This window comes from Monodon monoceros, unplaced genomic scaffold, assembly GCF_005190385.1.
Source record: "Monodon monoceros isolate NGI ecotype Baffin Bay Population unplaced genomic scaffold, NGI_Narwhal_1 Super_Scaffold_6, whole genome shotgun sequence".
NCBI classification, from domain to species: Eukaryota; Metazoa; Chordata; class Mammalia; order Artiodactyla; family Monodontidae; genus Monodon; species Monodon monoceros.
The window spans coordinates 28,978,685-29,003,640 of NW_021703783.1; the positions used below are offsets into that span (position 1 = coordinate 28,978,685).

General features: G+C 36.2%; 1 protein-coding gene across 1 annotated transcript in view; it reads right to left on the reverse strand.

Moving 5' to 3' along the window:
- SLC2A13 (solute carrier family 2 member 13) overlaps window positions 1-24,956 on the reverse strand; it is a 432,223-nt gene that overhangs the window by 206,686 nt on the left and 200,581 nt on the right. Inside the window, exon 4 of the mRNA XM_029204950.1 lies at window positions 19,583-19,691. Coding sequence (XP_029060783.1) covers window positions 19,583-19,691 — 109 coding nt within the window. The remainder of the gene's footprint in view (window positions 1-19,582; window positions 19,692-24,956) is intronic.

Here is a 24,956-nt window from a genome sequence, read left to right on the forward strand (position 1 = left end):
GCAATATGTCATATCAACAAAAGGAAAAAATCACATGATCACATCTTAATTGATGCAGAAAAAGCATTTGATAAACCTTTTGTGATAAACACAGTCAACAAACCAGGAATAGAAGAAACCTATCTCAACATAGTAAAAGCAATATAAGAAAAACCCATATGGGCTTCCCTGGTGGCGCAGTGGTTGAGAGTCCGCCTGCTGATGCGGGGGACATGGGTTTGTGCCCCAGTCCGGGAAGATCCCACATGCCGCACAGCGGCTGGGCCCGTGAGCCATGGCCGCTGAGCCTGCGCATCCGGAGCCTGTGCTCCGCAATGGGAGAGGCCACAACAGTGAGAGGCCTGCATACTGCAAAAAAAAAAAAAAAAAAAAAAGAAAAACCCATAGTAAACATCATACTCAATGGTGAAAGACTAAAAGCTTTTCCTCCAAGATCAGGAACAAGACAAGGATGCCCACTTTGCACTTCAATTCATCATAGTATTAGAAGTTCTAGCCAGAGCAATTAGGCAAGACAAATAAAGGAGAACTAAAATGATCTCTGTTAGCAGGTAAGTTGGTCTTCTACACCAAAACCCCTAAAGTTTCTATAAAAATTCTGCCAGAAGTAATAAAGAAATTCAGCAAAGTAGCAGGATATAAAGCCAACAGACAAAAATCAGTTGCATTTCTATACAGTGACAATGAACAATCTCAAAGGAAATAAAGAAAATAATTCCATGTACAACAGCATCAAAAAGAATAAAATACTTAGAAATTAACTTAAGCAAGGAGGTGAAAGACTCGTACAATGAAAACTACAATTTTTTCTAAAAGAAATTAAGGAAGACATAAATACATGGAAACACATCCCATGTTCATGGATTGGAGGACTTAATATTGCTAAGATGTCAATACTATCCAAAGTGTTCCACAGATTCAGTGCAATTCCTACAAAAGTCTCAGGGATGTTTTTTACAGAAATAGAGATAGAAAATTCATATGGAATTTTAAGTCTTTTCAACAAATGGTTCTGGGAAAACTGGATATCTAAATGCAAAAGAAAGGAACTGGATCCTTACCTAACACCACATTCAAAAATTAACTCAATATGGATCAAAAATCTAAATGTAAGGCCTAAAATTATAAAACTCTTAGAAGAAAACACAGGACAAAAACTTCATGAAATGATTTCTTATATATAACACCAGAGGCACAGGCAAAAAAAGAAAAAAATACACAAATTAGACTTCTTAAAAATTAAAAAAAATTTTGTACATCAAAAGACACTATCAGGGCTTCCCTGGTGGCACAGTGGTTGAGAGTCCACCTGCTAATGCAGGGTACACGGGTTCGTGCCCTGGTCCGGGAGGATCCCACATACCGCGGAGCGGCTGGGCCCGTGGGCCATGGCTGCTGGGCCTGTGCATCCGGAGCCTGTGCTCCGCAATGGGAGAGGCCACAGCGGTGAGAGGCCCGCGTACCGCAAAAAAAAAAAAAAAAAAATACAATATCAACAGAGTAACAAAGTAGCCCACAGAATGGGAGAAAATTTTGCAAATCATATATCCTATAAGAAATTAATAGCCACAATACATAGAATACTCTTAAAACCAAATAACAAAAAACAGATTGTTGAGTCCATAAATCTGTAAATTGGTATCTCCTAACAAATTTCAGAGGCTTTTCTGCCAGTACTTTTTCTATTTCTTTTTCCTGCTCCATTATCTCACTCTCTCCATCTGGGACTCCATTTTTCTTCTGAAATTGTTTCACATAATCTGAGGCTATCTTTACTCAAAAAAAACTTTTTTCTTTCTCTTCTTCAGATTTTTATTGTCTTCATTCTGATATTTAAGCCATCTAGTAAACACTTTACTTCTGGTACTTTATTTTTCAATTGTAAAATTTGCATTTGGTTATTCTTCATAGTTTCTTGAGATTCCCTATCTTTTCATTCATTACAAACATATCATCTTACATCTCTTGAAGCATAGTTATAACCGATGCTTTAAAATTGTTATCTAATGACTCCCAACATCTGGGTCATTCTGGGGTTGCCTATGAAATAATTAATGAAAACAAAACCAAAACAACCATTACTTTAGAAAAGCTGCATTTTAATTAGATTCTTAACATGGAGGACTCAATGATTTAATAAAATAAAATAAAATGCATATTTCTTTCCCTCTAAGATGCTTCAGTTTTATTACATGCAAAGATGAATGATAAATTAATTGAATATGAAAAAAACTGTCTAAAGCATTTAAAACCAAATCAACCAATAGCACATTTAAGTTACATCAATATTTACCAATCTTTCATAGCAGTACAGAGTTTAATAAAAAATAAATAATTTTCCTATTTTATTTAAGTTAACCACATTAATTTCTTTAGTGACTCTCACCTAGTTGTTAGGATATCCTATGCAGTCCTTTATGAAAGGGATAAATTCCAAAATACAAAAGGAGCCTATTGCTTCAACTGGGCATGGATTTGATGCACTTCTTTATTTGGTTGGTTAAATATTTATAAATTTAAATATTTATAATACTGAAACAAAGGTTGTTTGGAATTTATTGGAAAAATTCAAATAATGTGCAGAACATTAAAGCAGTGAGAAATAAAATGTCCCTCAAAACACAATAAATTCATCCTCAGTCATTAAAATATGTGAATAACAGTAATCCTTTTTATTTAAGCAATTCTTTCCACTCAAAGACAAGGGAGATAGTGACTGATAACTATTTTGAGGAAGTGAATAATACCCCTTTAGTCAGTTTTTAAGAATATCCTACATGTACATTTCAGGTTTAGAGGCTTGGGAAGTTTCAAAGACATATGTTATAACGAGTGCTCTCAGGAAACATTATAGATACTCTTCTGATGAGGAATTTCAAAAATTCAAACATATTTATATGGTTCTGACATTTATAAAAGTGGAAGCCGAAAGATGAATTGCATGGTCAGCATTCTATAATAAATGAGACATGTAATATTGTTTTGTAAACTGCTCTTAAGTATTTTGACATATCTTTCCCTGGTATTTTAACAGCCATATCATCATTTCAATAGATAATAAATCTTTACAATTTTATAAACTGTATATAGTTCTAACTTTAAATGTGAAGAATTTTTATAGGTTTCATTTATAGAGAAAATTCTCTTCCTGATGCTATTTGATTGAGAAAGGCTGCTCAGCTGATGGAGCAATCCATCAAGGTGTCGGTTCATGATTAATAGTATCTTTAGAACCAACGCATTTAGTTTGTTCACATACAAATTAAACAGTAATAGATTGTGCACTAAGCATTTTAAAGAGATAAGATTTCTGTCAGCCAAATATCTATAGTTCTTGTATTAAAATCAAATGGTGTGGTGCTTCTGAGTCTAGAAATAATGTTTCTCTCATTCTCTTTATGAAATGCTCCATTACATTTTGTGCATTTTATAGAATTTTTTAAAATCTTGAATTTCACAAGTTTACTTCTACCTTTGATCCATGATACCAAAATACTTATAGAGTTTAATATTTTCTTCTAGGTATATACAAAATAATGATCAATGTACAGAGTAAACTAATTGAAAACTGGTGAGGCATATGAATTAAAAAGTTTCGTGGAAAAAGTATAAACATATTAATCAAAGCATATCCTTGCCTTTTTCTCCCCCAAATGTCATTTAAAATATAAAATCTTTAATATACAATAAGTTAGTTCAGGATGTCATGGGCTATTAAAGTTAATAAATGTTTTATATTTCAAAGAAGCATATTCATTATATCTGGCCTACATCTAATTAGAATGTATCTTTTCTAAAAGAATAACACCAAACAAGAAAAGAATTTGCTATTGTTACCCTCAAAGCTGTTTTTCAAAATCAATATGCAATGCTATAGAAACTTGGCTAAATTTTGTTTCATATTCAAAATTTTTATTTTAAGGGACATTCAGAAAAGCTAAAGGATATGCTTTAATTTGATGAATTTATTAAGCTTCAGTATGTTCAAAGCACTGTGCTCATATACAAAACATGACTGTCTTATTTCAACATTTATTGAGCTCCTATGGAAGTGTGGAATACAAAAATAAACAGTACATACACTTGAAGTCCCTGAAATAAGTAATTAAATAAACTTCAAGTTAATTGGACACAAACATTAAAGTATAAATTAAAACATATGTGTAATTGTAAGCTTAGTATCAAATGCATATATTGTTGAAAAATGAATTAAATTTCCAGTAACAAGAGCCTGGTATATGTTTAAGAATTTATTACTTACATTACTTCATTTTGATTCTCTCCTATAGCAACATTATTTCTAAAAGGGAAACAATGTTTTAACACAACATCTATTTCAAAGATCAAACAATGATATTTCACACATCAGAAAAAAAACTTAGGGCTTCCCTGGTGGCACAGTGGTTGAGAGTCCGCCTGCCGATGCAGGGGACACGGGTTCGTGTCCCGGTTGGGGAAGATCCCACATGCCGCGGAGCGCCTAGGCCCGTGAGCCATGGCTGCTGAGCCTGCGCGTCCGGAACCTGTGCTCCGCAATGGGAGAGGCCACAACAGTGAGAGGCCCACGTACCGCAAAAAAAAAAAAAAAAAAAAATTTCATGTCACAGAGCACTAAGTGTCACTAAGCACTAAGTTTTGATATGCTTTTGCCCAGTTTCTGCTTACTAATTCGAGTAAAAAATCTTAGACTAAAAAAGTCTATAAAGTAAATCCATGCTATTTCCTTCTCTCTTTTTTAACTGAAGTATAGTTGATTTACAATGCTATTTCTAATATGTAAATTTACTGATTTAATTTGAGAGCCTGCCAATCCTTCATTCAGGCTCTGACTGCACTTTCTGTGTGAGTGGTGGTACCAAGAGTGCTTCCTCTAATAAATGAGCAATACATAAAATAGAACTAAAATGCTAGATTCTCTACTATACAGATGATGAGAGTTAAGATTTTTAAATCTTAAAATTTTTGAAGATATACTAAGTACAGAACTAATTTTTATAGTGAAATAGTTGTTTATTTTTGTTAATCAACTACTAACTACTGTTAGTCAACTACTGCACTGTAAGGCTAAAGAGAGGAAATGAGATCCAGGAAACAGGGAAGCTAATGAGAAGAGAAGTAAAGAGAATTCCTACAGCTGTGCCTGGACAGCATCCTGATAGGGGGACGGGGCAGGCAGGATAATGGAGGCTCCAGGAGGAGGGTCAGCAAGGAAGGCAAGGCGTGGGGAAGCAGAAGTACAAGGATGGATTTCTTGATGTTTCTTATTAGGTTTAACCAACGAGAGAGGGGTTTTGCAGTTCCACTGAGGAGTGTGCAGAAAGGATTAATGAGGGGTACACAGAACACTGAGCAAATTAAAGGAGGAGGCAATTATTTACAATAGGGGAGGAAAAAATGTTGGTACGCATGTATCAATCAGTTCACCAGGCCAGGCTCAGGCAGAGTAAGATGGAGGTGTCACCTGAGTAGCAAACAGAAGATGTGCAGCACAACAGAAGTACACATACTCACAGCGCACTGAGTTGCTCAGTTGGAAACGTTTCTGTAGTCACAATGTTGAAAACAGTGAACATTAGTTAATCCCAAAACTTGAGATATAATTATAAAGGTGGGCGGAATTGTGTGAATGTGAATGTGAATGGAGGTGGTTGGAAGAAGTATCTTCTGTAATGGAAAGTCAATACAGAATTGCAAACATTGAAATCATTAAAAATTATATAAATATTATTTACTTAGAAATACAGATAGTGTTAATATGTAGAGAAGTATCTAAAAGAAGTGAAAGTAACTGTCCTTGGAGAGTAGAACTTGAAGTAGAGGATGAGGGACAGGGACAACTGCTTTTCATGGTAAACCTTATACTACCTTGACTCTTGTATATGTAATACCACAATAAAAATTAAACTCAAAATATAAAATATGAATAACGTTAAAATGAGCCTGTGACTTTTTTAACCCACCACATAAATGACCCAGATTCAAGAGCATAGTTTATTGTTTATTGAAAAAACTTTAAAATCAGGAAAATAGGAAAACTTGTTTTACTGTGCTTTAATAGATCAATCTTCAAATTAGTCAAGCCATTTGATTCATATTCTACTATCAAAATAACCAGCTAACCAATATTTTTCACCTGGTTGTTGAAACATTGTGTACATGGAACCTAAGTTACCAGTATAATTTTAATAACCAAATTAATTCATAAATTGGCTTTCTAATGAACATGTGGGAACAAACGATTACTATATGATCCATGCTGAGAGGCCCTAATCGTTTCAGAGTTTTTGGTTTTAGAAATCATTTGAATTATCAACTAATATATCCATATTAGAGATAACCATTTATATACAAACATACTAACAATTGATACATGGGAATGATCTTGTGCCCCTTTCACCTCTAACACTGTCAGAACAATTGTAAGCATCATCTACTTCCTTCCTCCCCTACCAGGGGCAAGACAAACACCCTACAATAACCAGAGTTCTCATCACTACAACCAGCTGCCCCTGCCCTTGCCAATGCCTTTGCTGTTGCCACTCCCTCTCCTGTGCACCCATTCTCCTGCTGACAGGGTCTGGTACCTACCTACACCCACACCTGGACCTGGGCCTCCTGACCATCTGCGTTCTCTCATTCTACTCCCATCTGGAACTGGTGCTACAGGAATTCTGGGGCTGAGGGAAAATACACTTGGAATCTTGAGTTGTAACTTGGAAGTTCTCCTACAACAGCAATGATATGATTGTTTCAGCACTTCAGATATGGTAAGGCATAAGGGGATTTTGTATAACAGTTTAACATAGCCACATAGTTAACCACCTGGAAATTTCCAACTGAATTTTAAATCCTTAGAAGATAACCAATTAGTAAGTTTGAGGTACACTCTGTAAAGATTAGTGAAAGAAAGAAAGACTCTCCCACAAAACAAACAGCCAGAACATAAATACCTACAATTTTAAATACTTATCTGAATTTACTTGTTTGCATTTTACCCTAATTATAAAAATGTTATTATACATTTAATTTATTGTATGTTATTCTGTATTATTATATTATAGTTTTATTGAGGTCCAATCATGGAGTCCTCATTTTGTTACTCATGAAGCTATTCTTCTCTTTACTGATTGTTGCAAAGATTCATCTCACTGAACTGCAAACTGACCCTGTGCAATACAATTTGGCAATCCAGTTCGTTCATTTGGGATAAACCCAAATGCTATATAAATACCTTTCTTCCATGCTGTTTTCAGTTCTGTGTTTTAATGGAATGAGGGATATACAGGAGTGATTTTGATTTTACTATATATTACTCCAATACTTCTCCAACTACGAGGTTTGCCAATTCAGAGATTCGGGTAAAGAGGAAAATAGAAAAGGAATTTTTTCTCAGTTGTTTAATAAATTTACTAAGGATTTAGAAAAGTCAGGCACTTCAAATAAAGGTAGAGTGCAGTATGACTACATTTCTTGACTATTAAAGCAAAATAAATAAATGCTCCAACATGTGACCCCCCCAAGACACTTAGGTTCCCCATCTTTCAAAACTTCAGCAAGACTTTACTATAAAGAAACAGCAAAGGGCACATGATCATCAGTGACATCATTTGGTTCTAAAGAAGGGAAACAGAACAAGCATTTGTCCACATTTCCAATGCTACCAATATTTTCTCAGTGTCTACTGTATGCTGAGCAAAATTTAAAGGTGAATAAGACAGATGAGGGCTCTACTCTCATGAGCTTATTAACAAACAAGTTAACAAAGAGGATAATTTTAGGCAGTGATAAATACTATGAAGAAAGTAAATGGAGAGAGATATCAGTGAAGGGAGGAGGTCAAATAGGGTCAAGGCCTATAAGAGGAGTTGACATTTAAATTCAGACACAAGTGACAAGGAACCAGCCACTGGGAAGATCTAGAGAAAGATCTTTCCAGGCAGAAGGAAAAGCAACTGCAAAGTATCTAAGGTGGGAACAAACATAGAGAGTTTGAGAAACAAATGAAAGGAAAAAAGCCATTGTGCTTGAAACCTGGTGAGTACTGGGGTGAGTAACAGGAGATGAGGATGGTAAACAAGATGTGAGCCCAAAGAGCAGAGTCACAGGAACATGGTGAAAAGCTGGGCTGACTTTAAGTGTGATGGAAAGCTACCAGAAGTTTCTGAGTAATGGAGAGTTAAGATCTTAATTCTGGCTGCTCTGTGGAGAATGGTTTATGGAGGGTAAACATGGAAACAGAAAGACCAGTTAGGAGACTGACAATTGCAATAAATGAGACAATAGTGGCTAGTGTGGCTGGTAGTAGTGGAGATGCAGATAAGGGGAAGGATATACACTACACCATAGAGCTGAAGTTCCCAAACTTGTTTGCTTCATGGAGCCCTTCGAGTCTGAGTAATTTTTTTCAGCACCGCTAAGCCAAAAGAAATACCTAATGGTTCTGTTTATTAAAGTAAAACTACTTAATACTAGTAGTCTGAGCATGTAGTGTTTCCCTCACACATTTAATTTAAAATATCCCTCGGCTCCCCTGTAAGGAGTGTCTCATGCCTCTGCACAGTTTGAAAATCATGGTTTTGGGGCTAAGACTTACTGGAGAACTGGATTGGGAAGTAAACAGAGAAGAAAATCAACAATGATTCCTGGGTTTTGGGCCTGAGCAACTGGATAGATGGGAGCACTACTCACTGAGATGGGTAAGAATGAAGGAAAACACAACCACCTTGGAAGATAGATTATATCCCATTTGTAAATAAGAAAGCTGAGACTCTGAGTGGCTGTGTAAGTCATTCAAGGTAGCACAACTGGTCAGGAAACATGGTAAAATTTGACTCCAGATCTGTCTGATACCAAATAAAATAATAATGTAATAAATAATGAGCTGCTATAAGTTAGTCACCTTAGAGTACATTAAATATGGTATCTCATTTAATTCTAACAACACTGTTAGATAGATCTGATTCCGACGTCACCTACAGCAATTCCCTCTTAGTTGATAAAAATGATTGTAAAGTGTTGGCAAATGGTAGTCTCATCCACTTAGTCTCAAAAAAAATTTTTTAATGTAGAATGAAGGTCTTGAGGGTAGAAGATGAAACTGAATATTTCACAAATATCCACAGCTTTGCTGTAATGATTAGACTATATTGCTATTCCTTAAATCAGAGCAATCTAAATCATCTGCCCTCATTTTTATCCAGCCTTGAACAGGACATACATGCGAAAGTTCTAAGTAGACTATTAATTGAATGTTGATTTCTTAGGGCAGGTGGCACAACCTTAACCATCTTGATGGTGCCCAGCCATGGAGAGTAGCAGGGAATGTGGGGAACTGGAGAGGACACATAGGCTCCAAGAGGCAATGCAGTCCCCTTGAAATCTGGACTTTAGTGTGAAATTTAACAAGTGCAAAAATTCTGTCCTTTCCAAAGAAAACATGTCTCGGGGCTAAATTTAGTCCTTGCAAATAGTCTTAGATACAGAATTAAACTTCTCCAACAAAGTTATGACAAGTGACTGAGGGGAGAGCCTTAAGGAAGTTGAAGAAGATCATCAGAAGAATCCAGGAGGAGACTGTTAATTCTATGCAGGAAATTGTAGTTAAAATCACATAGTTAGGGCTTCCCTGGTGGTGCAGTGGTTGAGAGTCTGCCTGCCGATGCAGGGGACACGGGTTCGTGCCCCAGTCCGGGAAGATCCCACATGCCGCAGAGCGGATGGGCCCGTGAGCCATGGCCGCGGAGCCTGTGCGTCTGGAGGCTGTGCTCCGCAACGGGACAGGCCACAACAGTGAGAGGTCCGTGTACCAAAGAAAAAAAAAATCACATAGTTAAATATACTCTATACGTTTTCTATTTTCTGGTACTGTGTGTTTTTACCGAAATGGAAACAGGAGCACCTTATATTTCGTTCTGTATATTTTAATCTGCCCAGTAAAAAATAATCCTATCAAAATAAATGAAGATGTTCCAGCAGGGAACACTGTTCATTTTTCTCCCTGCCATGAATGACATGTCATTAGACTATTTGTCTCTGCATCTAGCAGCTTAATAGCATTTGAAATCCTGCAATTCTATCAGCCACAGAAAGTACTATCACAAATGTGGATAGAAGTCACTACCTTAGCTCTTCAGTTGCCCTAAGAAGGAACCAAGAGCTCTGTCTTCAGAATTTTTGTCATGGGACCTTCAGTGTTGAAACCCAAGCTAAACTTAAAGAGTATCTAACCAATATTATTTTAGTAGAAATGTCATTATAGCTTGTCACTAATTCTAAAGATAAGAACTCATTTGGCAGTGGTTTTGAAAAATTCTGTCCTCAAATCTTGAATGTCATTGCTTTTGTTTTCCTGAGGTCATAACTGCAAACTAGTTAAGGAAGACACTCACATAGTCAGACAGAGACAGATCCAGCATAACACCATACTATGACCATGGTGATGAACAGAATAAAAACAAAAGAGTCAGTAGGAACAAAAATCTAGCTGGCTCTCCCTGGGGAGTACTTTGAGAGGGGGCAATTTCATTATTTGTTTAGTCTTTCTGGGGAAATAAAAAAATAAATCTGCAGTTTTATAAAGCATAAATGTTAAATAAAGCACAAACAAATAAAGCACAATAACTGTTATGACAGATATCTACTCAGAGTGCTATAGGAGGCTAAAGGAGGATCATCTGAATCAGCTCCTGAGTGTAGGGAGATGGCATGTGACCTGAGTTGGGAGAACGGGATGTATGAAGGCCCTGAGGCCTCAATTAATCATCACCTAAGGCAGAGGGCGCTCCATATAGCAGGAGGCAAAAGCATGTAAGAAGTGGTCGGACACAGGATGGTGCAGAGATGGACAAAAGTCAGACCATGAAGGGCTCTAGACTTTGAGCTCTGCTGAACGCTATGGCTACCATTAAATGATTTTAAGTCAAGATAGGATAAGACTTGACTTTGTTTTGGAAAGTTCACATGCAGAGATAAGAAGGATAAAATGAGGGACATGAGATTTATTGCAGAAAAATTCTCTGTGCACCTCCTCCTATGGTATTGCCCAGCTGTCTGGCCTCACATCCTCCCTCACAAAGGGAGGTTCACTTTGATTTTCCTCTCTTAGGAATTAGCAACTGAGATAATTCCAGTCAATCTTTTGTGATGTTTGAACTTAGAAGTATATCCAAGGTTATGGTGGCAGAGTGTGATCACATATGAGCAAAACCAGAGAAAGATTTCAAAGAGAAAGAAGGAAGAGAATGCATATAGCCGGAGAGAAACAAGAAAACAATACCACATGGACACAGAGGCTGTGTTTCTGGTTTCAGCCCTGATGAAATAAAAATTCGTATTTTAGGCAAGACAAGAAAAAATTTAAATGTAAAAATTTTCTCTGCCCATTTTGGCCTCTACCCTTCCTTCTAGTGTACATCTACCTTATACCTTAACCAGACTTCCCCAATAGGAGAAATACCGGCTGAACCACATAGATCAATTTTTCCCCTTCTGGCACCAGCGATGTAGCTCCTTAGAAGGTAATACTGCTTTCCCAATCCTGTAAGGGGTCACAATGACCCACTATTTTCCTTGTAGGTGCAGACATCTTTGGTGAACTTTATGCATGTCCAATGCCAATTTATCGTTTCCCTTAAAGATAACAATTGGTGCAGAACAGACTAGTCAGGCAACCTGAGGAGATACTGGGCCAAACCTACTGGAAGTTCTTAGCTTAAATACTTACTTATGACCTACTAGCTATGTTACTTCTAGTCTGCCTATTTTATAAGATTATTGTTTCTTGCATTACCAAATGTATGACTGAGTGTCAGATAAAATTAATGATGATTAGGTAACTTGAAACGATTGAGCAAATAATATAGTTCTATAAGATCAATGATTGTAATAATACTGTAACTCTAGATATGGGAAGAAGCAACGAGAGGGAACCATTTCCTGGATCATAACAGACTAGTAAAGCAGTGGTCCAGAGGCTTTGGCTACTGGTAACAGGGCCTAGTCCAGTAGTAGCACATTGAGTGGCCTATCAATGAAGTCCTTGCCTCATCTGGGAATGAGCATTCCTAGCACTGTGGGACAAACTGGTCACGAAATGCCTCCCAAACCTTGGTCAAAATTAAGACTGAAAGGGAAGGGATTGTAAAATAAAGAATGTTGCCCACCACTTCTACAAGAATCAAGTCATTAATCACTGCGGTCGCTGACCTACAATATACCCAGAAAGGAATTCCAGGCAAAGATCAGGATGAGGTAAAAGTGACAGAACTACCCCTCAGATAGTTAGATATTTTCAGGAGAAATTTTTATGAACCTGATTCTTGTGTCTTCCCATACCTATAAAAGCACTAAAACCATTAACTAAGATGTCTATTCCTAGTGACTAGCAGTGACCTTCTACCGAGATGTGTGCTTGGTTGCATGTACTCCCTTCACCAAAATCACACATATACTGGCCTCCCCCTTTACCTCTTCAGAAGGTTCTCAGAGCTCTCTGAGAGACTGTCTCCCAGGTTATAATCCTCAGGTTGGCCCAAGTAAAGAAATTTTCCATTTCTTTCTTAGATTGATTACTGATTAATGTTTTTGTTGACAGCCTTTTGGTAGGTGCAGCTGTATTTCTTGACTTCAGTCCCTGTGCCCTTACTGTAAACTGCCCTGATTTTTCTTAAGTTAGGTTGGAGTAAGATTCAAATACTTGCAAATACAATGAACCCTAACTAAAGCAGGGCCTAAACTCGGACAGATAATGAAGAGAATAGGAAGGATATAAAAGGTGTTAAGGGAGTAAAATTAAGGAAATTGCGACTGGTTGGATTTGGATGTCTTGGCTCCCCAGCCATAGTCTTGGGCACCCACTAGTCATACCCTTCACTGAGATGGGGATAATAGGAGGAGGGGCAGAATTGGTGAGAAACAATAGGGATTCAGTCTTGAGATTGACGAGTTTAATATGACTGTGCATCTCAGAGGAGTTCTGATCTGGAAATGGAGGCTAAGCCATCTCTTCCATGTAGCTGGTCATTGAAACTATGGAAGTGAACAAAATCTCCCAGCAGAGTTGTAAGCCAAGGCCTGCGGAGCACCAGCCTTAAAGTATAAATTGAGAAGAAAAAGTCATGAAGGAGACTCAAGATGAAATGCTATGATGTGCCAATAAGGGAAAATTTCTAAAGAGAACGCTGGCCAAGTGAGGACATCCCAGATACCTGACTAACTGAGAGGATAACAAATGTGAGTGTGAGAAGAGTAGAACCAAACTCCCCAACATCCTCTAAGTACCTCCTGTGTGGCAGACATTTCATGCCTCACTGCATCTTCAAAGCAACCTTTCAAGACAGGTGACAGTATATCCTTTTAAAGGTAAGGGAAAAGACCAAAGTTCCCTGGGGATGGGCTATGTCATATTGTGTTTATCTAGTCCCTGGAGGACTGCCTTCCACCGATTTGTTTAAAGAATGAACATTTTTACAATTTTGTAATAGTCTACCTGGAACTAACTGGACTGGTTACTCTCAAACTCACATATGATTTGGGGGGCAAGGTTCTGCTTCAGGGACACAGCAGGCCTATTTCCTGGGGCACATCCCTGGATTTCATGCTGTTATTTCAACTCATTAACAGCATCTTCTCAACTCATCTAACAGCATTTCTTCTGCTTACCTTTCAGCAAAACATATCAGTCAGAGAAAGGGCAGTCAAGGAAACCATATTTTCATATCACCAAAGATGTCCTGAAGAACCCAAATCTTAGTTGCTGATACTTTACAAACCAGTGGAGATAAATTTCGATTAATTATCACAGAACCTTAAATTCACATCTGACTTGGAAAACATGCCAAAAGGATTTGACTATCTTTTGATGTAAACCACAAGTCATGCCACCCAGGGTATACTTAGTCACAGATCCCCCACTTCCTAAGGAGGCATTATTAGCTCCTATTGTTCAAAAGTCATTGAGGTCTTTTCTGGTTCGCTTATATGCGGAATCTAGAAAAATGGTACAGATGAACTTATTTGCAAAGCAGAAATAGAGTCACAGATGTAGAGAACAAACTTATGGTTACCAAGGAGGGAAGAGGGGATGCAATGCGTTGGGAGATTGGGACTGACATACATACACTACTATGTATAAAATAGATAACTAATGAGAACCTACTGTATAGCACAGGGAACTCTACTCAGTGTTCTGTGGTGACCTAAATGGGAAGGAAATCTACTAAAGAGTGGATATATGTATACGTATGACTGACTCACTTTGCTGTACAGCAAGAAACTAACACAACACTGTAAAACAACTATACTCCAATAAAAATTAATTAAAAATAAAAGTCATTGAAGTCTTTTCTCCCTGATTTAAGAGGTAACGAATGGATCTAATACTGAAGCAGACAACACTCCTACCACATTTATAAGTTAGAAGAAAAACACTATTTTGACTTCTTTCTATATATTGAAAATTAGAGACAAGTATGAAAAAAAGGGTATTACAACAATTTATCTTCTACAAAGGATGCTTCAAATGCTGGACTGATGGATAGGTTTGGGCCAAAGAGAATGAATCAACTATGGAATGGCCCTGCTTTCCACAAATGCTCTGGAATTTCTAAGCTGCAACACACAGTGAGCAGAAGGGAAGTTATTTACATAGTCTCAGTTCCCCTCTTGGGCCTGAACCATATAGGATATTTCATTTAATCACAAGAACCACAGGAGATATTCTTCCTGATTTTCAGGTCACTGAGGCTCTGAGAAGTTAAGAAGCTTGTGGAGTTTACACAGCTAGCAAGCGTGATGGGTTTTGATTTAAATTCAGATCTAACACCATAGGTTGTGTTAATATCTGATGTACCGCGTTTCTACCCCCAAAATGACTCCATATAAAGAAAAATTTTAAAATAACAAAAAATCGTTTATATGTGCCCTCTTTATTTTCGAGGTAGAATCAGTCACTCATTTTTTCTGTGTTCATATAGCATATTAATTTGTTTTTTTATAATACTGCATTATAATTATTTGGTCTGTCTGTTTAGGTAGAATACAGACTTCTCAAAGACAAGAATTTTAGTTTCCAAATATCTGAAGCTCTATCAACAATATAGTAAATGCTGGTTGAAGAATAAATAAATGAATACTTTAGCAGATGTAGTTTTAAGATTCCTATTACAGGACACAATTATTTGTTAATTATAAAAAGAAAACAAAAGATTATAATATTCAAGAAAATATACTCTCACCACCTCTTATGAAACTCCCATTTTATTGCTTACATTTTTCTTTTTAGATTAAAATCAATCTCCTGATAACTTTTCACTCAAGAAAGGTTTAAAGTAGTTCAAACGCAAATGTTTGAGTTTTCACTTGAAACTCCATTTTTCCTCGTTCAAATGTACATTAAAGTCCATCTATTTCACTTTATAGGTAATTAGAATGAAGGTAGTTATCTGGCATGCCCAAAGTTCCATGGTGGAGACAGATCTTGAAAGTAATTATCCTGATTCCTGGGTCAATATTCTTCCCAGCACTCTAACCTCATCTTTCAAAAGAGTGAACCATGAAACTGAACATTTTCTCATTCATTCAATGACTTTCACCCAATTAACACAAATGACTAAAATACACTCATCTTGAAACATTCCAATGAGATAAGCATATTATCTTTCAATAGCTTTTTGGATTATGTTCTGAGCCCTACTGAGGATGCAGAGAGAGGAGAAGGCTCACATTAGTGAGTTAGTATTTTGGTCCACTCATGCTGCCTGCTGAGGACCTCAGAGAGAGTAAAGCATCACCTCTGGTTCAGACTTACAACATAAGAGAGCATAAATCCTTATCCTTTTCTTCTTATTTCCTGTCACCTTTATTTTTCTCTGCATTTACCACCATCTGGCCTGATTGTTGTGCCATGTTTCCTGATTGCATGGTAATTTTTTACACTAGGAGAGCTTGTTGGGATAAAATATGAGAATGGAACAGATTCAGAAATATTGCACTTATGAAATTAAATTAATTAAATATGATTAACAAATATCATACCATCAGCCTGGCCTGCCCAAGAACTCTAGATCAGAGTATAAAGCAAAGGCCTGAACTGGGTACCAGTAGATTAAATAGTCTGATGAGTTTTATGATTCTTGAGATGGACGCAATTTTTTTAGCACAGAGTTGTTTTGGACTTTTATCCTTGGGTGGTAGTGAATTTCACTAGCTTTGATTTGTTGACTTATATTACCCCCAAACAAGCTTTAAAGAGTCAGCCCTGGGCATTTCAGGTGTTTTACAACTGAAGGGTAGCCCAGGTGACCTAGAGTCAGAAAATCAGGGTTCTACCCTCAGCTCTAAAAGTTATTGTGTGAGTGGACAAGTCACTTTAACTCATTAAGCCTTTGCTGCCTTGGCTTGAGAATAAACAGAACTGCCCTGCCTACTTGACAGGATTTTTATAAAGAACAAGGGAGATCATGTCTATGAAAATATTTTATAGTGTTAGATATATATATATAAAACAGTAAACATTTTTGTTTTTATCATGACAATAATAAATAATTACACCATTAGACAGGCTAAAAGTTTTGTCCTATTTTTCCTTTTCTGTTAATATTTACTGAGCTAATACATGCTAGAGTAGTACTGGTATTAATGCTCAATAATGATACCTATTAAGATTATTATTGCAAGGGCATATTTTCCAAAATATTTTCTATTATCTCTTATAAATACAATAGAAGAAGTGACCCACTGGGGATTAAGGTAAAGCAGTTACAGAGGTAAGAATGATCTGCCCAGCCAATATAATTGCCTATTTCCCACCCCTACCTTAAGTTAGTAGAAAAGGGAAGAGTAAGAAGAGATGAAGCTGGGAGCATTAACCTAAAAGAAGAGTAGCTTAAAAATAAAGGACTGGTATGGAGTGTCCAAAAGAAGTTCACACACCCACAGTTCCTTTTACCTGAAGATGACATAAAAAGCTTAAAATTCTGGATTTCCTTCTCTTTACTGAGGATTTTCTGTGTAACCTTAAAATAAGCCATTGAACCTCTTGGTCTTCCCAGGTAAAAATCTGATACCTTCCACCTGTCCAAGATGGGCTGATTTTATGTTTATCAAGACATATCAAAATATAGCTTATTTTAAGTTCTTCAAAAGAAGCAAGATGCTATCAAACCCAGACAAACCAGCTGTCTTCTTTCTTTCTCTTTTTTTCCTCTCTCTCTCCCTCCCTACCTACCTGCTTACCTACCTAATTACTCACCCATACACACTTTGGTTGTGGTAATAATAATGTGGGAAGGATCCATTTATTAATAAAATTAAAATTCTTAGTCACAAAATGGAAAATTATTGACATTATAACTAGGGTTTAGAATAGATCACATGAGAATTTCTTAAGAGAGCTGTCTTCACATTAATCATCTTCATCTATCATTACTCTCCCTTTTATTTTGACAGATGTGGAAATATTTTATTGGTCTGTGAGGCAGTGCAATAATATTCCAGGAATTTATCAGGAAAACAGAACTCCATTTGCTCTGTTCTTTCTCTCTTGTGAATAGAGAATAATCTATTCAGCTGCATGCTTGAAATTAAGTGATCAGAGTCATAACAGAAAATTGCCTCTTCTAAAAGTTAAATGTAGTGTCTGAAGTATGTAATGGTTTTAAGGTCTTAGAAGTCCTATGCACGATAGGATAGAAGAGGATGATAAGGTATGGGTTAGGATATAAACATAAGTTATACAAATAAAAGATACTTAAATACACTCACACCACATGTATTTTTTTTTCACGGTAGAGAATGAAAAAACTAAATATTCCAAGAAGTAAATCTATTTCCTTAACTGAGAAAGAACATTAAATAATTCATGGAGATAGAAATAAAGATCCCATGAGGGAGAAAAAAGAAAACTAAACATGGTAAGATTACATAATACAATTGTAAGGATGATTTCTCTTTCAGTATTTTCCCATATGATCTTTCTATGAACTTTTCTTGGCAAAAAATAGAATTCAAAATACCTCATATTTCAGGTTGACACAAACTTGGGGTGAAAGATGGATTTCATAAAAACATTTCAACTTCTACAGTTTATTAAGTAGAACAAACAAAAAATATTTTCAGAAATAGGGCATATTTTAATTTAGGTTGATAAATTAGATTTTCACATAGGGTTATTACTACATTGCATTATTTGAAAGCTTGGTGCTAGCCTTGTTACAATTCCATATCATCACCACACTGAGGACAGTGGACGTGCCTCAGAAAAGTCACGGTGTGCAACATCCAGAAACAAAAATGCTGGGCACCATATCAACAGATGGACCTAAATAGAGCTGATAAAGGTGAGGAAAAAATGAAAGTAAATGTTAGAGGGAAGGAGGAGAGAACCAATATTAAAAATGTAGTCCAGGAAACTGAAGTCCAACAAGAATTACCATCAAAGTCAAATTCACAAACAGCGTGGATGTATTCAAGATGGAGTTTCTTAGCAAATTACAATTTAATCTAATTGGTCACTGGGCCCTAGCCATTATTTTAACTAATTCACTCTTCTCAAATTACCGTGGAATAATTCATTATAACCCAAGTAATTTTAAAGGAAAATATCAAGAGTCCCAAATACAAATGGTTTACTAGGTAAGTTTTAATTTTACATAATTTGTATTTTTGTAATGAATAACTTTAACCAACAGGTAGTGGGGGAAAGCTTCTAAGATTTAGGAGCTTTTCACCCAACAACCAGATTCTCAGCAAAAATATTGGCTTTTCTCTAACCCACATTCTATCACCTAGGATCTTAAAAGTCCCCCATTGATATAGTCCTACATAGACCTTATGAAAATTTGAAATTCTGTATTAAACTGTGAGTTTATTTAATGTGTTGTTTCCTCCACCAGCCAGTATGCTCTGTAGGGCCAAGGACCATGTCTACTTTATTCACTGCTATGTATCTAGTACAAAATAGACCATCAAAAATGGGTTTAATATTGAATGAATGAAATGTGGTAGAACCCCCCACTATTCAGCCTGCTCCACCCACAACACACATATAACTTTGGGAATTAGTCTGAAAACTAGAAAACAGGGAACTTGTGTGTCTTCCCTACTTCTCTGCTCCCACTCGATCCCTGGCCCACTGTACCCTGGTTGTAAAAAACATACTTCTATTAATGTTACTATCACATTGCATTGTAACTGACTGCCCTAAAAGGAAATGAACTAGTTATCTGTGTGTCCATTAATTTCTAATAATGCCAGGTTATTTCCTTTTGTTTTACCTTTTAATGTGAATCAAGAAATAGCTTATGAAAATGATATATTCAGTAGCTCAGAATATAAGGACATATTGGATGGCATAAAAGAGAAATTTTGTGAAATCAAATAAAGTCAATAATTACAACAAACAAAATGTCACTTCCTTCTAGTTACAATTTTACAGGATTTAAAAAATTGTAAGGTTAAGTATCTTCCAAAAGGAGAATTCTACACATTTAATAAAAACAAATCACCAAGAGTCCTACTCTTTTTTTTCCATATAAAATAATTCCTTCACAATCTTTTCAGTAAAAAGCCAGAAAGAAATACATACATGATGGTGTTAATGCCTGAGAGCTGTTGGAACATTTGTAGGCCACAACCCACAATTAAAGCTCGGCGAGTTGGGGGATAACTCAGCATTCTGCAGATCACAGGTCCAGCTTTTATAAAAAGGAAAGAAAAAGAAGGACATGTCTATTATTTTTAGCTCCCAGAGTAATTATTCCCATTAGGATAAATTTCCCCAAATCTCTGTGAAATCAACATGACTGGACATTTAAAAATAGAACATATGTACTTTTATAGAAACCTGGGCACAATATATTTTTGAAAACAGTACATATTTGAGTTAAAACTATAAAATCAACAAGAGAGAATTCAAGTTAAAGCGATTTATAGAGACTAGAAAGATCTACATAACTATAACTGTCACAAATTATTCTTCCTTAAATCCCTATGAGCTGTATTAACCACTCTTTGTTCTGCTTCCTGGGCAATTAATTACTATTTAAAATCCATTCAATGTGGGACTATTTACAAAGTCACTGGAAAAATTGCTTTAATCAACTGAAAGAATGGCATTCATTAAAAACAATGAAACAAGTAACAGGATTCATTACAATTTATTTGGCTAAAGTAACAATATTCATTCCAATATATTTAATTCAAGTTAAGGAATTTGGGGGTGGTATCAGACTTGGTTATGACTGCAATGGATATTATTAATAAAAATTACCCAAAAGGTAAAAAAAGATGAAATTTAATGTCTATTTTATATAGGCGTATATGTATGATATTTCTAGACATTTTTAATAGTTCCCTAAGAGGTATTCAATGATCATTTCAAAATATAAATGGGCTTTCAAAATGGTGCAGATCCCTTGGTCCCTATATCAGAACTCTAGACCAATTCTGAAAAGCTGTAGATCTGAACCACTGAGGCCTTAAGTAAGATGACTAACCAATTGATGCCTGTTGTCTGGGCATAATTACCTAAAGTGCCCCTTCTATTCTCAGAAGTGCTTGTTACACCTTCACCTTAGCCTTAAGAGGCATTCTATATAGTGTCCTTATGAGACCAGAGTTGACTCCTAGGGCCTATGGTATAGCCTGGGATCACTGGGATGTTAACTGCTTCATTAGCAGCATTTTTCCTGGAGGCAATTTTCATTAGTGAACCCTAAACCAAGTCAAGTAAATTAAATTCTGAGGAAATTTCACCATTTCAGAATCTTTTGGAAATCTAATATTCCAGTTCACAGAAATGGGATATGGACTAGAACGTGCTATTGTCTCAGCAATAAAAGTTAATACAGGATGTTAAGCCAGGGGATTAATGAGAACTGAACATTACTGGGGTGAGGATATTCATCTCTACACAGGTATGATTACAATCACATGAAGACTTGGTTTACTGCAAACAATTTTGTCTCTAAATGCTAAGACTGGACACACCCATTTAGAAAGCAGGCTGAGAGTATTATAAATGTCAAAATGTTTTAGATTCAAGTAAAGCGGTATTAAAACCTAGTATATCAGAAAGATTATATGAAATAGGTAGACTTTGTGACAATATTGAAATATATCTGGGTCAGTTCTCTGAAAGATAAGCAGACTCATCTGCAAATTTAGATATCTATGAATGAGCCACAAAATAAGAAATGTGCACAGCATCATATAAACATCTACCTATTTCCAAAATCAAAAAATTCAAATAAAAGATGATAATTTACCTTATATACCATGGAAAAATTTAAAAATGACATCTATGATGTTGTAACAAAACAAAACAAAACAAAAAACACCCAAACCCTTTTTTAGCTTTTAAGAAACTCCACAGATGACAAACTGGCCTTCTGCAAGAAATCTAACATAATCTTTGGATAGCTGTTTCTACTTTCACTATTAAACTGTTCCATGGTTTGACAGACAGATTAGGTAATACTGATTTTGGAGGGCAGAAAAACAAAGAGAAAATTATGACAAATTTGGATTAAAGTTTAACTTGCCAAAATATCAAGAGATAAATTATCACATAAACATCACATATTTATCTGATTATCACATAAACATCACATATTTATTTCCTAGTTTTAAAAAATCTGGGCTTTGAAAAAAGGAGCTGGAGGAATCAGGCTCTCTGACTTCAGACTATACTACAAAGCTACAGTAGTCAAAACAGTATGGAACTGGCACAAAAACTGAAATACATATCAGTGGAACAGGACAGAAAGTCCAGAGAAAAATCCAAGCACCTATGGTCACCTAGTCTATGATAAAGGAGGCAAGAATATACAATGGAGAAAAGACAAGTCTTTTCAATAAGTGGTGCTGGGAAAACTGGACAGCTACCTGTAAAAGAATGAAATTAGAACACTCCCTAACACTGTACACAAAATAAAGTCAAAATGGATTAAAGACCTAAATGTAAGCCCAGATATTATAAAACTCTTAGAGGAAAACATAGGCAGGACACTCTTTGACATAAATTGCAGCAAGTTCTTTTTTAATCCACCTTCTAGAGTAATAAAAATAACAAATGGGACCTGATTAAACTTAAAAGCTTTAGCACAGCAAAGGAAACCATAAACAAAATGAAAAGGCAACCCACATAATGAGAGAAGATATTTGCAAAAGAAGCAGCTTACAAGGGATTAATCTCCAAAATATACAAATAGCTCATGCAGCTCAATATCAAAAAAACCCCAAACAACTCATCAAAAAGTGGGCGGAAGATCTAAATAGACATTTCTCCAAAGACATACAGATGGCCAAAAAGCACATGAAACGATGCTCAACATCACTAATTATTAGAGAAATGCAAACCAAAACTACAATGAGGTATCACCTCACACCGGTCAGAATGGTCAACATCAAAAAATCTACAAACAATAAATGCTGGAGAGGGTGTGGAGGAAAGGGAGCCCTCCTATGCTGTTGGTGGCAATGTAAATTGGTACAACCATTATGCAGAACAGTACGGAGGTTCCTTAAAAAACTAAAAATAGAGCTACCACATGATCCTGCAATCCCACTCCTGGGCATATATCTGGAGAAAACTATAATTTGAAAACATACATGCACCCCAATGTTAACTGCAGCACTATTTACAATAGCCAGGACATGGAAGCAACCTAAATGTTCATTGACAGAGGAATGGATAAAGAAGATGTGGTACATATATACAATGGAATATTACTCAGTCATAAAACAGAATGAAATAATGTCATTTGCAGCAACATGGATGGACCTAGAGATTGTCATACTGAGTGAAGTAAGTGAGACAGAGAAACACAAATATCTTATGATATCACTTATATGTGCAATCTAAAAGAAAATGGTACAAATGAACTAATTTACAAAACAGAAATACAGTCTCAGATGTAGAAAACAAACTTATGGTTACCAGGGGGGAAAGCAGTGGGGGAGGGGAGGGATATACTGGGAGATTGGGATTGACACATACACACTACTATATATACAATAGATAACTAAGAAGGACCTACTGAATAGTAGAGAGAACTCTTTTCAATACTCTGTAATGACCCATATGGGAAAAGAATCTAAAAAAGAGTGGATATATGTATATGTGTAACTGATTCATTTTGCTGTACAGCAGAAACTAATCTAGGATTTGGACTTTCTTTTGGATTTCCTGTAAAAAATAAACAATGGTAGTTCCTTTATAAGACTGGATTGTTTTTTTAAAGGTAAATTTTGGTCACAGCAGCTGCATATCTGATTATACATTAACAAAAGTAAAAAATTTCCTTTTATTAAAATCATAAACCTAGCTTTATTAGGCAGTAAAACTAACTTAACAAATGCAAACTATTAATCTTAATATCACAGAAGCTATGAGGCAAAGACAAATTCAAATACATGAATTGGTTGAATGTTCCTAAGTGAAAATTTAAAATGTCATGCTCTAATTACATTTCTTTTGATTTTTGTAATTAAAAACATTTTTATGTATACAACCATTTCACACCTTATTTTTAACAAAACATGTGTCTTTGAAATACAGAAATTCCCACACAATAAAAACTAAAACCTCTAGATAACAAAAGTAGAATGGAAATGCAGAGCTCAAAATATAACACATAATAAAACAATAGAGGCAAAAACCGCAAATGGGTTCATCTTTTCTGTCATTCTGGACACCTCATACTAAGTAACTTTCACAACGGTTGTCCAGGTGTGGCAGGTGCTCTGGTGGCTCTGGTGGCAGGGCTGAAAAGGACAGTGCAACAAGTGCAACCACTCCTGTGGACAGGATGTCTGTGAGGAACCTGAATCTACAAAAGTTTCTCCAGGTATGATTAAAAATGTACTAGAACACACTTTGTATAAAAGTCCAGCTCTTGACTTCCACTTCCAGCCAAGATGGAGTAACAGTTATCAGATTTACCTCCAACATGAAACAACTAAAAAGTCAGGCAAAAATGCATGAAACAGTAGTTCTCATGACAATGGGACAAAGAATAGTGACCCCTGATATTCAGGAAGCAAATGAGATGAACCCTCCAAATGCCCCAGCCTAAGCCTGGAAAAAAGTATCCAGGCTATAGCACAGGGAGGGGAAAGCAGGTAGACGCTGGTGGTCTCCTTGAGTTGAAAAGATGCAGCTCAGGATCCAGGTGGCTAGAGTTCACAGGGCAGCGTGCTGGAGAGGAGAGAGACTCACGGAGAGGACACTGGAGATCTGCAGGGCTCCTTGACTTTTCAGTTGAATACTGATCAGTGGATGTGTGTGAGGAAACTACCCAGTCAGGGGAAGGAGCCACAGGAAAGGACGAAAGAAATGAACCCCAGGAATTTACACAGGACTGAGAGTGAAAAACCTAGAGCATAAGGAAGAATATTCAGAAGGGTTTTTACCTCAGTAATGGTATAAATTTAGTCCTGGATTAAACATTGCTTGGGCACCATCTAAACAGTTTAAATGAAAGACCCAAATGCTTCCAAGTAACTGAATAGCATCCCACAACTAAGTTCAACAGTAAGATAAAATTTATAATGTCTGGCATACCATATAAAATTACGAGGCATGCAAAAAGGCAGGAAAGTACTACTTGTAATGATAAAGGGATTAATTCAGCAAGAGGATATAACAATCCTAAATGTCTCTGCACCTAATAAAAGCTTCAAAATATATGAAACAAAAAACACAACTGCAAGGGAAAATAGAAAAACCCACAATTATACTTGGATATTTCATCACCTCTTTCTGAGTAATAGTAAAAGTAGGCTGATAATCAGCAAAGATACAGAAGACATCAACAGCACTATCAACAAACTTGACCTGACATTTAGACAATACCCTACAGACCAAACATTCTTTCCAAGAGTAAAGGCATGGTAAATGTCTTGGAAAATTTACTGAGATAGATGATATTATATTCTGAGCTCTAAATCTAGCCTCA